Source organism: Mastigoproctus giganteus, chromosome 1 (genome assembly GCF_048544385.1).
Source record: "Mastigoproctus giganteus isolate SK-2022 chromosome 1, ASM4854438v1, whole genome shotgun sequence".
NCBI lineage: Eukaryota > Metazoa > Arthropoda > Arachnida > Uropygi > Thelyphonidae > Mastigoproctus > Mastigoproctus giganteus.
This window is the reverse complement of record NC_143575.1, coordinates 111,019,181-111,036,747: the sequence shown is the minus strand read 5'-3', so window position 1 is coordinate 111,036,747 and position 17,567 is coordinate 111,019,181. Positions and strand designations below refer to the sequence as shown.

Genomic DNA, 17,567 nt, shown 5'->3' with positions numbered 1-17,567 from the left:
TTGCAGGGCAAGAAAGCTCACAAAATTGACGAAGAATTGAAAACTGTGTATGGACAGAATTGTCCATCCTATGACACTGTAAAAATGTGGAAACAGGAGTTCCAGTGCAGTTGTACAAGTGTCTTTGATGAGCCAAGAGAAGGTAGGCCATCAACATCCACAGACAGTGAGACAGTTGCAAAGGTTGAGCAGCTGGTGCTGAGTGATAGACTTGTGACAATTCATTTCATCACAGATGCAGTGGGAATTAGTTATGGGTCTGCCCACAGCATTTTACACGATCATCTGCACATCTCTAAGGTCTCTGCAAGATGGGTTCCAAGATTACTGACACCTTTGCAGAAGTAATGTCAAATGCAATGATCTTGTCAACTGTTGGATTTATGTAATGCGGATGTTCAGAACTTTTTTGATCGGTTGGTGACAAATGACAAATGCTGGGTGTACCAGTATGATCCGGAGACTAAAGACATGTCAAAGCATGTCGTAGTTTCAGGCAAAAACCACATGCCTGAAACCACATATCGTGGTTTCAGGCAAAAAGTGCAGACTTCTATGATCAAGGCATTAAACAACTGATTCATAGATGGGAGAAATGTGTTACTATATATATGGAGAGTGCATAGAAAAGGATTAAAGTTCTTGTGAAGTTTCACCTTTCTAGGGCTATTATTTTGAGGTAAGGGTATGAACTTTTTGATACCCCCTCGTATTGTGAGGATTTCTGTGTTTCAGACTTTGCTAGACCATTTACTCCAACAGATTTGGATTGCCTTCCAGAAAATTATAACACACCTAATTAACTGAGAAGAGTTGAATGACTTAGTTTGTGATTTAAACTTATCTAAAGAGTTGGCAGAATTCCTTGGTTTTGGGTTACAAAATTGGAAATTTCTTGAAGCAAGGACTAAAAATAGCCATATTTTGAAAAGATCACAAAGTGTTTTAAAAATATTTTGTTGTGGAAAATATTAGAGGTCTTCTTAATGGTCTTCTTATGTTCAATAATTCTAAGGAATGAACATTCCTTAGAATTATTGAACATAATTCTAAGGAAACATATATTTATTATGCCTCAAAATTAAATTTCAGTGCAGTTTTGCTCTAAATGGAAATGCTTTACCATCAGTTCCTCTGCTTCATGCAGAGGAACTGATGATAAAGCTTCTGATTGCAATTAAGTACAATGGTTTTGCCTGGAATGTTTGTGGTAATCTTAAGGTAGTTGAGTCACTTATCGGTGTATAAGAAGATTTCACAAAATAATGTTGGTTTCTATGTTTGTGGAAATTGTCTTGTAGCAAAAAAACATTATATCGTGTAGCAGTGGGGAAAGAGGAAGGAAATTTTGCCAGGGAGAAGTAATATAAAATATGTTCTACTGGTTAAACCAAACAAATTCCTTCTTCCATCTTTGCATACAAAGCTTAGATTAATGAAGAATTTTAAGTCTCTCGATAAAGCATGAAGTAGATTCTGTTACCTAAGGGAAGTAGTAGTAGTAGCAGCATGTGATGCAAGAAAGCAAACTTATGTAGCATCAGCCAAAAAAAAAAAATTTTTTTACACATCCATTCCCTCTAAAAGTTTGTCCAGTTCCTCATAGAATTTATTTAAGCTATCAACCAGTTGGAATAAACTTCCACAACAGATGGAAGTTTGTTCCAACAATCAACTACCCGCTGGCTAAAGGAAAATTTCTGCATATATATTCTACAACTGTCTTTCCTCAATTTGAATTTATGCCCCCTCAGATTCGTAATCTGAGCAAGAGGAAGAATCCCATCAGAATTGAGCCTGCTCAACCCATTCAAGGCCTTATACACTGCAACAAGATCACCTCACAGGAAAGTGTTACCAAATTTAATAGATGCAAAACTAAAAGAAGGAATTTTCATTGGTCTTCAAATAAGGAAACTCCTTAAAGATGATGCATTTGACACAAAGCTACAGGATACTGAACTAACAGCTTGGTGATGATTTCAAGCAGCTGTACATGCATTTCTTGGAAGAAGGAAAAAAAAATAGCTTTGCATCTCCTACTGTTTGTTAGATTACTGAAATTTTAATACATCTTTCAATAGAGATGTGATAGGGGAATCACACCTCCATTGAATTTTGGTATTTTGGGATCAGTAGATCAATTTCCTTTAGAATCCGCAACTTTTTCTCCAGGTGTGCTTGCATTTGATATGGTGCAAAGGAACACAAAATTGCAGTATGTTCAGTTCCAATACCCATATGAGGAGTTGTCAAGGAGAGCATCAAGAAAGAGAAAAATGGGAAATGAAGATGGAAGGTGGAGCTGAACATATCATACAAGAAGCAAGCAAAACAGTGAAACCTGTACAGCCACTCCCTGACTTATGTAAGGGTTACATTCCGTGGAACTCTACATGTCGATATGGCGCCTCCGTAGCCAGGTGGGAAGGAGCAGCAGTGCGTAGCACACGCTTCTTGATTAGACCGAGGTTCGAGCCCGTCACCACCAAATACGGAGTATGCGGAAAGGTCAAGGAATGACCATCGCATATCCCGGAGCAATATGGCCTTAGTTGCTAATGCGCCTAAAAAAACCAAATAACAATCATAACATGTCGATATTTCCCTAAATGGTTATGCAGCACTCACAAATTTGATTGAAGCAAAAAAGAAATGTTTGATGAACATGTAAATAGAATTATTTATTCAATTCTTTTATCTCATGCGCAGGAAAAATTACAAATGTGTACAAAATTAAAAAAAAAAATTAAAAATTATAAAATTACAAAAAGAGAGAGAGGAGACAGGCATAACGTCAGCAAGTTTTAACTTTTGAGCATTGTTGCCAGAATTAACTCTCCAGCTGATATGCATGCCACTGCAGAAGTTGAGGGCTGTGGAGATTTAGAAGGGGTTTTTTCCAACTCATCACAAAATTTGCAAACCAGTGTGATGCTTGAGCCTATTAAATCACCTGTTGCTTGCCACGAACTTGGCTTGGGGTTCGCCGTACTTATCCTTAATATCTTCATAAATACTTCTTGCTTTTGCTTGAATGGCCATTGGACTCAGAGGCACTTGCTTCTGAATCTGATTTTCCATCTTAAAGCTTTTCCAACTTTGATATAGCACCTAAACGCTATTTTGTGATCACTGTTGATCTTAAATGCATTGATCCTTTAACATGTTCTTTTATATGTGCACTGCCTCTTAAAATAGTATTCACTGTTGAAGCAGTGAGACCTAATTTCGTGCAGTAGATGACTAAACTTTTTCATGCTTTGTACTTCTTAATTAATCATCTTCATTTCTAATTCAATTTTGTTTCGTTTCCTAGCACTGCCAACACTTCCACCTTCCATTAATCCATATCCCTTCACCATTGTAATAAGTAAATAGGAATGAAGAGAAGATTCTGAAAATTTATTTATGTTTTTTATATGATTGAAGATTTCAGTGAAGGGCGAACTCATTTCACCATAATACTGTAACGTAATAACCCACAGGATTCCAGTTATTGGTATAATCGCAAATGCAGAAAGATCAAGTTTACTACCCATTTATCGTTTATAATAGATTGTACTAACCAGAAAGCCCAAAAAACTGGAAGGTGCAAATTGTTTTTATTGTTTTATGGTAGTGACCTCCAGAAATGTGTTTTAGAAAAATATCACGAAGGTGTTCAAAATTGATTCTTACAACGGAACATATGAAAATGTAATGCAATTTCTATTAAAAAATGACCTTTTAGAGAGATAAATAGCTTAGTTATATAGCAAAAATTTCAACTTCCGAGGTCTAGGAACGAATTACCCAAAAAAAAAAAACCATTGTGTTATTGGGTTCACATTATGATATTTTCATGATACTTCCGTTTATTTCTACGGGATGCAAAATACGTTTCCACAATTTTTTTAAGTTTGCACCAGCTGGCAAAAACTTACACAAAGTTGAATTTCCATAAGTTGAGTATTATGTTAGCCATGGAGTGGCTGTAAATAGCAACAAACCTTCCTTCATACACTCAGAAGGCTGCCAGGAGATGTTCTATAAGAACACAAACTGGAATGATTGTCCCACCTACAGAATCACTTACTCCCATTGCATGCTATTTATTAAGCTCACAAAAAGACCAATCAGTTACCACCTACCGAGAGAGAGAGAGAGAGAGAGAGAGAGAGAGAGAGAGATGTGTGTGTTTGTGTCACAAATGAAAGTAAAATAAAATAAAAAAAAATAAATAATAAATAAATAAATATAGATGGAGAAGTTATTAATCACAAAATGCCAAGCCTAGTTGAAGAGAAAAAACGAGAAAGAATGTTAAGAACCTATAAAAAAATAAATAAATAAAAAAATAAATAAATAAATAAAAATAAATAAATAATCATTAAGTAGAATTAAATCTGAATTAATGCCGAATTAACAGGCTAATTATATGTACAAAAGCTGAAAGAAAAAGAGGGAAGGGTAATAGAGATAAAAATTATGAAATTCAAAAATAAAGATTAAAGAATTAAAACTTTTAAAATTATAAAAATATTAAAAATTAAAAATTGGTACATAGATCAGGTATTTCATCAGGGGGCTACACCTGATCATGGACCAAACACTGTGTTTCTATGCAAACTCATGCTGATGGAGAAGCTATTAAAAAAAAAAAAAATATATATATATATATATATATTATTTTTTAAAATTTTTTCCCCTTTTTTCTCAAAATTTTTTAAAATGTTTTAATCTCCAGAAACATGAGTTAGGGGCTACCTCACTCATGTTTCTGGAGATAAAAAAATTTTAAAAAATTTTGAGAAAAAAGGGAAAAAAATTTAAAAAAATAATATATATATATATATATATATATATATATTTTTTTTTTTTTTAATAGCTTCTCCATCAGCACGAGTTTGCATAGAAACAGTGTTTGGTACATGATCAGGTGTAGCCCCCTGATGAAATACCTGATCTATGTACCAATTTTTAATATTTTTATAATTTTAAAATTTTTAATTCTTTAATCTTTATTTTTGAATTTTATAATTTTTATCTCTATTACCCTCCCCTCTTTTTCTTTCAGCTTTTGTACATATGATTAGCCTGTTAATTCGGCATTAATTCAGATTTAATTCTACTTAATGATTATTTATTTATTTATTTTTTTTTATTTATTATTTATTTTTTATTTTTTTATTTTTTATTTATTATTATTTTTATTATTTTTTTATTTTATTTATTTATTTTTTTTTTATAGGTTCTTAACATTCTTTCTCTTTTTTTCTCTTCAACTAGGCTCGGCATTGTGTGATTAATAACTTCTCCATCTATATTTATTTATTTATTATTTATTTTTATTTTATTTTTATTTTATTTTACTTTCATTTGTGACACTTATTTATATACATGTATCCTGTTTTGCTGCTTGGTGCATCCAAGTACATGTACTATTTTTCCTATTTTTTTTTTTTTTTTTTTTTTCCTTCCACTTCTTCGTTTTCATATTTCATATATATATATATATATAGAGAGAGAGAGAGAGAGAGAGAGAGAGAGAGAGAGAGAGAGAGAGGTAGGTGGTAGCTGATTGGTCTTTTTGCGTAGATTTTGTGGAAAGCCCTGGGAGAAGATAAAGTTACTGTAGAGTTGTTAAAATTGGGAGGAAGAGACATAACACAAAAACTGGCAAAGCTCTTCACAAAGTGCATTAGAAAAGGTGTGATGCCTAAGCAGTGGAATAATGCAATCATAGTTTTGCTGCATAAGAAAGGAGATAAATCAGAAATTGGAAATTATAGACCAATTAGCTTGTTATCTCACATCTACAAGTTGTTCACAAGGGACATTACTAACAGATTAGAAAGAATACCTGATGAGAATCAACCGAAAGAGCAAGCTGGCTTTAGGACAGGATTCTCAACTGTGGATCACCTTCACGTAATATCACAGCTAATGGAGAAAGCAAATGAATATAAAACACCATTATGCCTGGCATCATTTGTGGATTATGAAAAGGCATTTGACTCCATGCAGCATAAGGCAATGTTTCGGGCACTGGAAAGACAAGGCATAGATACCCCATATATTATGATTTTGAAGAAAATACGTGAGAATGCTACCTCCTTTATTAGACTAGACAAAGACAGTAGGAAATTTAAAATCGAGAAAGGAGTTTGACAAGGAGACACAGTATCTCCGAAGCTGTTTACTGCTCCCCTTGGGCAAGCTTTCAGAAGATTAGACTGGTCGCAGAAAGGAGTCAATGTGAATGGAGAGTACCTAAACCATTTACGATTTGCAGATGATATTGTGGTCATAAGCCACGATCCCAAAGAATTAGAGGAAAATCTTAATCAGTTATGCACAGTTAGTAAGGATTTTGGACTAAAGATGAATATAGCTAAAACAAAAGTAATGATGAACAAATATGCCGCAGAAAGGGACATAATGATTGAAGGAGCAGTAATTGAAAAGGTGAAGCCATATACTTATCTGGGACAAGTTATTAGCTGTAATAATGATAAATTGCTGGAAGAATAAATTTTGGATAGATAGCATTCAGGAAATATAGTCAGATACTGAAGAGTAATATCCCAGTTTGTCTGAAACGTAAGATAATGAACCAATGTATACTCCCCACCATTGACTTATGAAAGTGAAACTTGGGCACTCACCAAAAGAATGGAAGAGAAGCTGAGAACTACACAGCGAAGAATGGAACAAATTATATTGGGAATCAGACTGTTAGATAAGAAGAGAAACACATGGATTAGGCAGCAAACTCAAGTAAAGGACATTCTTATTAAAACTAAAGAACTAAAATTGTCTTGAGCAGGACACATAGCTTGAAGACATGATGACAGATGGACTAAGAAAATAACAGAATGGTACCCTAGAGGAGCTAGAAGAAAACCTGGAAGACAAAGGCAGAGATGGATAGATGAAATTCATGAGTTTGTGGGTAGTAAATGGATGGCCACTGCACAAAACAGAAGGAATTGGAAAGTTGCTGGAGAGGCCTTCATCCTGCAGTGGATTGAAAATGGCTGATGATGATGATATATGTATATATATATCTGCATTTTCTGTTTTGAGCTGCAGAAAAAGATATGTTCTGTTGAAAAAGAAATTTTCCCCCCCCTTACTATAGCATGGTAAAGAGTTGCTGTTTCATTCAGTGATTGCTGTCTAGCTGGTCTTTACATACTGCTTATCAGCTCTGTTAGTGTGCTCACTGTCTTCATGTGATCCATTTTGGGATTATTGACAAGAGCTTACCATCCATAGAAATGGAAAATATTCTTTACTCCCACACTATTGTAATAAATTACCCTTGTGACAAGGGTAATTTTAGATAGGTACAGTAAGTGTAAAACATTCAATGAGAGAGAGAGAGAGATTCTTTGCAACAAGGAACACTCTTGGTTTTATGTGTTGCAAATGTTTTTTTTTTTTTTTTTTTTAAATAAGAAAAATTATAGTTTCTTTCTTCGGTGTATATTGCATCTACTAATAGCATTTCAAGGAAATTTACCTATTGGCAGTTGCATTATAAATTGGGAAAAAAATTGGAAAAAGATTGCACTGCAATATTCACTGGATAATAATAGAAAAAGGAGCTAACAAGAAGTCTTGTTATCACATAGAATTGTTTTTTGGACATCATATTGCTGCAGAAAATCTCCTCCGGACTGCTGAATCATAATATTCTAAAATCTCATGTTAGACTATTGTCTTCACCATCACTTTTGTTTCAACAGTTTGGGCTGTGGTCTCATGTTTTATATGTTGAATGGAACTGAATTTGGAGCTTCCAAAGCCTTTTCTCTATGTAATAATCTTTTCTTTAAGGTCAAGTTTCAGATGGGAACTCCTGCCTCAATCCCAATCGTAATAAGTGGACAGAATAAACTTAATCACAACCATGGCAGCAGCCTTCTTACTGATGATGAAATTATGATCCTTCAGAAAGAAGTAGAGTTTCCCCCCTGTAACTAAAATCCACCCTTACTAGAGATACTTTTGTGTTTTGACACGTGGGTTAAAAACATTGAAAATCCCAGAATAGGGGAAGCACTTAACAAATTCAACAGCAGCACAACAAAAACAACAACAGAAAAAGAATATATAATTTTTATTTACAAAAAAGCATTTTCTTATGACAAATATCCACTTTTTTCCCCTCTGGGTTCAAATTGAAACTAAAACATCTCTGAGTTATCTCAGATCCTGAAGTGCTGATTTTGCTCAGCAGAGGACTGTCTTTAAGTGTTCCACATCCAAAAGAATTACTGACGTGATGGATCTAGCAACAGACATCAAGCCATCCGACAAGAACCACACATTAACTCAACATGTGACAGCATACAAGAAAACTATCAGTCAACCAGTATTGCACAGGAATGGCTTCATGTGTGTGTAGAAAAACATCAAAGCCAAGAGTGGAGGGTCTCATGACCCAACTGTCTACCCTCTCTAATGTTCAACACAGCTTGCTGACAAATGGAAACAGTTCACTTCTGGGGACTCAGCTTCCAGTCAAGAACCCTATATTTTCACATCTGATCTCCTAACCTCTTTGTCTTGGGACTATTTCTTGCATGTGTTCTCATTGTTTCTTTGTGTCTGGCAAATTCAACTGTATTCTGTTTTCACATTCTCCATTATGTGGATATCTAAATATGTTTTTCTCTCTCTCTCTCTCTCTCTCTCTCTCTTTTTTGCAACTATTTACTGATTTAAAAAAGGAACAATAATGTTCTGAAACATTTGGGATATTGTAATGTTCCCTCAGCATGAATTGTTGAGGAGGCTTCCATCCTGCAGTGGGTTGATAATGGCTGCACTTAACTTAACTTTAATGTCAGTTATTAAAATGAGGCAGAACTAAATTATGTTCACAAAATATAGTGTATTGTGTTTAATTATCAAATTAGTCATTCCTACATTTATTATATCCTTCAAGTCTTTCATTTTGAAAAACTTGTGCAGTGTTTAAAAAAAAGGAATAAATATGGAAATAACCATATGGTAATGAAGAACCCACATGTTAATGTTAGACAAGTCTTATGTTTAGAATGCTGACATATTCAGGCTTGTACCTTAATGGCTAATGCTCCATAACTTGTAATTACTGATTATGGAAGCATTTGTCATGTGTGGTTGCTTTCATATTTATTCTCATTCTTACACATGCATATTTCTTGCATTGATAATGGGAAAAGAAATACCCAGTTTTGGTTCATTAGCCACCATACCATTTGTTTGCACATTTGTTTTATATATTGTCTTTTCTTTTCAACTTTTTTTATGATTTGAACTGTTGATCTTAAATCTTGTATTAACTCAGCAGGTAATGGCTTATTCATTTTACTTTGTTCTCTTTCCTTCAAACTGCATTAAACTGATTAAGCAGAAGATACAGGAGTAGGTTATTAAATTGAAGCTTAATTAAATTGTTAAGCATATCTGCAAAGAAATTTGCAACAGAACCTTGGCTATAATTCTGTGTGTTATAATAAACTCAAGGTTGAATATATGTTTTTATATAAAAAATGGAGTGCTTGGTTATTAATATTAGAAATGGCAGAGTAAAACCTACATTTATTTATTGGACTTATATGCATTGAATATTTCAGTATTTTTATAAGATAAAACAAAATGAGGAAGAATGGTTGCAGGATAGATGTGCATAAGTTTGCCTTCAGCCAGTTGGTGGTTGATTGTTAGAATGAACTTACAGCTGTTGTTGATGAAGTGAGTAGTTTGAATAAATTCAAGGAAACTAGACAAGCTGTTGGAGGGGATGTGGGCAGTTTTTTTGGTTTAAACTTCAGCATCTTTGCTGATGCTGCAAGTTTGGATGCAGCATCATCAAAGATTTGCAGCAAAGTGTGGATGCTGTTTAAACTTGCTTTCTTGCATCATTTGCCAATACTAATACTAAAATTATTTCTCTTCTGATTTTGTGATGTAGCTTTTATATAAGTACTATTATTTTCTTGCGTATTGCAGATACATGTATTGTCCTAAATATTATAAACTTTAGCATAGTATGAAGTTGAATGACTTTGTATACTAATGGCATCCTACACTTATTCAAAATTAGAATGAAAACAGGAGAAGAAAAACAAATTAAATCAGCAATCTGATAGCAATGTATGGCACTGTTGCTCTTATCAGTTACTTGCTTATCTACTTTAAGTGCAGTCTTCCATTTTTTAGTTGCTAATTGGTATTAAAGAAAATATTTTTAGAATGAAGATAGAAGAGAAGAAAAACACAAATTAAACAAGCAATTTAAATAAATCTGATAGCTACTAATACTCAGTATTAGTAGTATCTTGTCATAGTATTAGTTACCCTGTTATCTGGTTTAGGTGAACAAGCATCTGTTTTCTAGATGTATATGCACAATGAACTCTATACATTTCTTCCCTGCTTGCTTCCCTTAGTTAAAAGAGATTGAAAACATGTTGCGCTTGTTTAAAATATGGTTGCGTATCTCTCACTCTTTTGCATTATTTGGCTGATTTTAAAAATTATTCTGATAATATAAAAATAGAATTAAATTTGGAAAATATTTTTCTTGATTTCTGATAATTCATAAATTCATAAATTAAGCATAAACGTTTTCCCTGGTTATTGTTTTCTAATTCTTAGGTGATAACACTTGATTGTCCAAGTGCATTAGTTTGGAATAATATTGGTGAGAATAAGTCCGGTTCTGTGCTTAGTGGATCACCGCTTGATTTACTTCCATGTGCACCTTCAAATTTACCAATGCCTCCTCGATCTATAAATTCTCAGGTAGGATATTTACAGTACTAGATTAGAGTTTTAGTAAAGATGGATTATAGCCTTTAGATAATCTTGGACTGTAATCTAAGACTGAAGATTGATTATAAAGATTAGATTATTATTATTATTATTGTAGATTTTCATTATAAAAATAATTGCACACAGTTATTTTTTAATAAATAGAACATTTATTAAGCATTTATTAATTAATAAATAGAACCTTCCAAGTGTCAAAACAAACAACTCTAATATTACCTACAAATAGTTTCTAATACTCTGTATGTAGAAGATTTTACTATCTTTTACTATTCTTCTAATATGAGGACAATTAAAAGACTACAAAAAACTATAAATAACATTAGTAAATGGATGCCAAACAGTGGTTTTGGGTTGGCCACACAGTAAATTGCAGACATTTTTTGTGAAAACAAACTTTTATCCAAAGCAAAAACTGAAATTAAATAGAACAGTTCCAGTGAAGCCACATGCAAAATTCTTGGGAATAATTTTCAAGAGAAAGCTTGCCTTTTTTGAATGCATTCATTCTATATTACCCAAATATATAGTGAAAGGTAATATTTTGAGAATCTTACCTTTGATTCTGGGGAGATGATTGATCTACTTTTCTAAAATTATATAGCACCCTTATCCAATCCCAAACAGATTATGGGCCCCCAGTATATGATTCAGCATAGAAAACTACCCTTCAGTATCAAACAGTATTTTACATAAAATGGCACTCTGGCTAATGTTGAACAGTTACTTCCTAAATAAGTTTACGGTGTCAACAAAAAAAAAAAAAAAAAAAGTTTTAATTCCTAACAATATAAAATGGCTACATTTTACTTCAATTAATGTATTGAAAATTGCTAGATCCATAAGATTACAAATAATAACACAATTTTTCTATTCAAAAAGGCAAATAGTTCCAATTGCAAAATATTATGTTTTAGTTTTAATAGTGTAATATTTCAAGAGACAAATAGGGAACTATTAATGATTCCTGAATAAACTGGAATTTTTTTTTCAGTTCCTAAGAATCTTTGAAATTTTGCTCTTAAAAACCTTTATTTATTAATGCAAGTTACATCTGAATGATATTTAGATTTTCACAGAATATGCAATGCTTTGCATTTGTACTCTTTGACACATTTTGTCTTGCATGTGCATCTTTTGTAACCGTGGTCTTCAGAAAGTGACTGAAAATTTGCCATTTCATGAAGTGACTTTCTTCCTTTGATATGTCTTCAGTGAAAACAAGATTCTCTGGGCAAACAGTAAACTGCTTTCTTGTGAACATTTGAGGAAGAATTGTATATGTGTGCCAAGTTTATAAAATTATTCAACCTTAATGGAAAGAGAACACAGTGTCCTCTGATAAATTCTTCATTAGTCCATATCTAGTACAGGAACTCATGTCACAAACTTTCATAGCAAGTAATGATTTGTTTGATTAATTTTCATCTTCTTAGCTGACCAGTTAAGAATTCTCTAGACAACATACAAGTTAGTGCAAACACATCATATTAGTACGCAGCCAATCTCTGAATTGGCAAAAATTTGCAAAGGTGGCATCATTTGAGTTATATCTCATATTGTGAATACTGAAGTTATATCTCATATTGTTAAAACTCACTGAAACTCACTTAACAGCGAGTTGCCATGATATTGCGCTACTTCGAATAAGTAATGCTTCACCAAAGGAGAAGACTATTGTTACTTATTCTCAGCGGATACACCACCCAGACAGCACCATTTCAGGGCTATTTGGCCCTTCTTCGGTGGGTGGGTAGTACCCTAGTGTGCAATGATGATAAAACAGTTGTGAAGTATAACTCCACAATATGAGAGCGGCATCTCTCATAATACTGCAGATACTGCAGGCAGCAGACAACGCAATTCCAAAACAATCCACAAAAATATCGGAATGATGAATGTAGTTCAGCCAGAAAACAGAAAAACAGAGCATGAAATATCTTCAGGAAGTTCCCAACAACAGAAACCTCATCCTCTTTAAATAGGCAAGGGAAAAACATGTTAGGCAGATCAGAAAAAGGCAAGCATGGAGGCCTTTCACTTCCACAATTACAAGAACAACAAACACCCAAACAATATAGGCAAAAATGTGAATGTATGCAGAACACCCATGTGTCAACTGTCCCATGATCAGTGTCAATGGCTCTTATAGTACAAAACCAGAGGAGATTGCAAACTCTCTTGGTAGGTCCTTCATGGAAATCTCAACTGCGACATCATACTTTGCCTATTTTTGGGCACACAAAGCACAAGATGAAAAATACTCTATCAATTTTGAATCAACATCCAGTGGTGCATACAATCTCCACTTCACAAAGTCAGAGTTGCACCATGCTCTAGCCCCCCCTACTAAACTCAGTGCAGCAGGACTTGATGGAATACACTCTATCATGATAACAAAACTCACTGAACAGGCCCTGAAAACACCGTTATTTCTGTAGAATAGAATATTCAAAGAAAACAAATGCTGCCATGCTTATGTTTTGGCATTTCTAAACCCAGGAAAAGATCCTACAAATCCAAACATTATCAACCTATTGCCGACCTATCGACCTGTATGAGCAAGTTCATGGAAAAAATGATAAATTCAGGCTATCCTGGTTTTTAGCTCGAAATAACCTTCAAAATCCAATTTAGTGTGGCTTCCTGGGAGATAGATTCACTCTTGACCCTTTGATTAAAACAGAAATTAACATCCGTGATGACTTCATACGGAAAGAATACCTGGATGTGGTATAATGCGAAACCTATATGATCTGGGATTACGCGGACACCTACCACAGTTTATCAGAAATTTCGTACACCACTGCTCATTTCAAGTCAGAGTTCACAACCAATTATCTTCAAAATTTATCCAGGAAGGAGTGTCACAAAGATCAGTGCTAAGTACCATTCTTTTTAATATATTAGTGAACTCCATAACACATGACCTACCACAAGCAGTATCTACTACCCTGTATGCCGATGACTTCAGTATTGCCTGCCATTCACCCAATATGCGAATGATAGAATGACAATTGCAATGTGCCATCAAAAAAATAGATTAATGATCACAAAGCAGCGAATTTCGTCTTTCACACCAGAAAACTGTCGGAATACACTTCTGTAGGAAGCATAATTTACATCCAGACCCAGAACTTCGACTCGAAAATCAAGTCATACCAGTGTTCCCTAGTGTATGCTTTCTTGGTGTGATATTTGACCAAAAACTCACCTTCCTTGAGGACATAAAAACGCTCCGGATTATGTGTCTTAAAAAGCTTAACATCTTAAGAGTTCTATAGGGCACAACATAGGGAGACAACCGTTACACATTACTACATCTGTATCATGTGTTAATACAGTCACATCTGGACTATGGTTCTGTTGCCTATAGTTCTGCCAGACCAAGCGCTTTATGTTGGCTTGATCCTGTACACCATAGTGCTCTTTGTCTTGTGCTGGGGGCATATAAGCTCTGTACATCACCGGTACAGAGCTTATATGCTGAAGCACATGAGACCTTGCAGCTACACCGACAAATGCTTTTATTAAATTATGCAGCAAAACTCAAAAAAGGGCACCCAAATCACCTCACTTGGAACAAAGTCTTCTCTCCCAAATGGGAAAACTTTTATGGAGCTTATCCATCCATAAACCCACCAACTGGGATACGTCTTAGTTCACTACAGGCTGACTGGACAATTGACCTTAGTAAGATACAGCCTACTGCCTCTCATACAATCCCACATGGCATGTATAATATGCCACTCTGTGACATTTCATTCACAGCCTGGGGAAATGCAGGCGCCTCCGTAGCCAGGTGGGAAGGAGCAGCAGTGCATAGCACATGCTTCTTGATTAGACCGGGGTTCGAGCCCGTCACCACCAAATACGGAGGATGTGGAAAGGTCAGGGAATGACCACTGCATATCCCGGAGCAATACGGCTTTAGTTGCTAATGCTCCTAAAAACCAAATAACTAACTAACTAACTAACTAGCCCGGGGACACGCACCCTGTCCCAACAGAACATACAGCAAATACATGCCACATTGAGAACTCAGCACATCCAGTACACACCAATCTACACAGATGGGTCTAAAACTGAAAAACATGTTGGTGCAGCAGCATTATTTCCCAACATTACTATATCCAAGAAACTTGACTGAATGTAGCAGCTATACTGTAGAACTCTGTGTTATCCACATAGCATTAAATTCCACACTCTCAACAACCATATTGCACAGTATTAAATATACAGACTCCATCACTATAATGGCTGTCATTCAGTGTAGTCACGTTTTCCCAAGCTCCTGAATTTCGAGTTATTTTAATGTGTTTAAAGTGTTTTCTTCCACCTAAAAAGTGTGCCAGCTGAAAGAATTTAGCAAGAGGATTATGTGGGTGAGAAAATTTTGTTATTATAAGGGTTATCTTGTCTGTACTCTCTGTTAACTACCTAATTTCATTAGGCTTAGTATTCTGCTGACTGCATGCTAACACATACATTTTACTGTAGTCACACACGCAGTGTTCACAATTAGGCTTAGTGGTTTCACTATTTCCCGTATCACTGGGAATATATGTCAGTAAACTACTGAATTGGAGCAAGTGCAGTCACATGTTTTCTTGTTCTGTATTTAGTGCTAAAAATTTTGTGTAACTGCAGTAAAATTTTTTGAAGTTTAAAATATGTCAAGCCGTACCCGGAAGAATGGCATGTGTGACGAAAAAAGCATGTGTAGCCAGGGGGCTTGCTGCATTAATAATCTATCAAAATGGTCAATCACTAAGCAAAAATCATACCTGTGCAAAGCTTGCAAAACACCTCCACATAAGGAAGTACTATCGAATAAGAAGGATCAAAGGAAAGGTAGCCCAACCTAATATATATAAAGCAAAGCCACTGTCAATAACTAATGATGCGAACAGTTTCATCAGTCCTGCTGTCCTATATGGCTCAGCAAATTCCATAGCTGCCAGTAAAAATGAAATTGCATGTGAGGTGCTAACCAGCTTCGAAGATCCAACGTATGGCAACATGCTATTAGGTGGGGAAAACATACGACCTGATGCAGAAAATGCTCAAAAGTATGAGAATGCCAAAATTGCAGGCGAACATAATATACCTGCCATTTCTGCACTAATTGCAGGAACGAATTTTGATATCAAGATACAGTCATCCGTTAATGAGAGCTATAATGCTAATGTTACAGCCTCCAGTAAGCCAGTTTCCTCCAGAATGCAACTCTACAGAAATCGGAGACAGTGGTATACTAGTGATAGCATGCTCATTTTGAAGAATGCAGCAGAAAGGTCATTGAACAATTCATTGTAAACATGCCTAGGCACAGTTATTCTAATCCACCTGAGGACTAGTGCAAGCCTACAGAAGTGAGAAAACCATTTCTGGCCATAAAAATGCAACGACACTGCAGAATAGTACTGTCACTCAACAGACAGCAAATTATACCAAACCAATGAATCAGGTGTGTCAGAAGGTCATAAAAGCCTGTGGCAAGGCTTGAACAAAAATCAAGATTCTTTCTTCACCGCTCCTAAATGATAACATGCCTACTGCGCACAGCCAATACCAATACGATTACAATGCCACCAAAATCGCACGCATCCAAACCAACGGACCTGGTGACAATGTGCAAAGAATTCACACTGATAAAAAAAAGCATCTTCTTAAGAAGGAAAAGTAATTTAGGCAACTGATACAGGCAATGCAGGTGGAAATTAAGAGAAAATACACCCCATCATTTGAGCAAACTGTTGGCAAACTCTATGAAGTCCTCTGTGGAATTGCAAGCACTCTGCAGGAATCTTATAACAGGCATCCTGTTAGCTGTCATAGCCTCAGTCCTGCCAAGAAAGTAAATGTAGTGATTCAGACTGAAACCCCTGGTTTGAGTCAAGTATCTAATGCTTCTGTCAAGGAAATTTATAATAATCCAAATATGGTTTCCCATGTAAATAAAAGTTCCCTAGAATCACTCTTTAATGAAAACAGAATACTGCAAATTCTTAAAATCATTAGAGAACTGGCACCAGATTGATAAAGTGATGAAAGTGAAGATGGACTTGACAGATACACAACTGCATGAAGGATTGGATTATATCTATTCTGTTAATAATAATCACAATACATTGCAACCATGTCAAGTGAATAAAAATTCCCATTCAAAGGGAATCTGTGACGGGCCCCCACATAATAGGAGACCCGAGCGACTCAGTGCACCTCACAATCAGTCAATATTGGCCATTCCTCCTAAGTCCTTTCCATGTACTCCCATTCCAGAACCAAACAGTCTTCTTCAGGCGAACTTCCAGATGCTCTTCTGACACGACAACCTTCTGCTAACAATTCCTCTCAAACCAAAAGAATTGATGGGGGCGTGGCTCCCTCAGATCTGCCCCGCCCTTACTGCATGCGATCTACCCATATGCCTTTGAAGGAGCCCCCCCCACTTGCACCTGGGTTAAAAATGCAGCACTTTCTACCCATCCTAGGTACTATCTGTCAGCTGCTCCACAACCTCCAACAAATCAGCCATCCGTGCTCACCAATCAGGAAGGTATACTATACTACACACAGCTCCGAATTGTGAGAGGGTAAATTTCCCTCCACAGATCGGGTATATGCTGCCTCTGCCATCACCACCTCATGAAGTCGCTCCCGATCATGCCACTTTCTCCCTTTTGCCTGCCATTGAAGTTATGTCTGCTTCCTGCGTTGATAACAGAGTAGAGGCTATAATTGTGCATGAC

The 17,567-nt window shown here is 35.4% G+C and overlaps 1 protein-coding gene across 4 annotated transcripts in view; it reads left to right on the top strand.

The window, feature by feature from the left end:
• The window catches only part of LOC150091098 (mediator of RNA polymerase II transcription subunit 12-like protein), an 825,386-nt gene that overhangs the window by 208,410 nt on the left and 599,409 nt on the right, over nucleotides 1–17,567 (top strand). For all 4 annotated transcript variants that reach the window (XM_090374287.1, XM_090374270.1, XM_090374279.1 and 1 more), the window contains exon 11: nucleotides 10,639–10,785. In XM_090374287.1, the coding sequence (XP_090230413.1) occupies nucleotides 10,639–10,785 (147 nt within the window). The remainder of the gene's footprint in view (nucleotides 1–10,638; nucleotides 10,786–17,567) is intronic.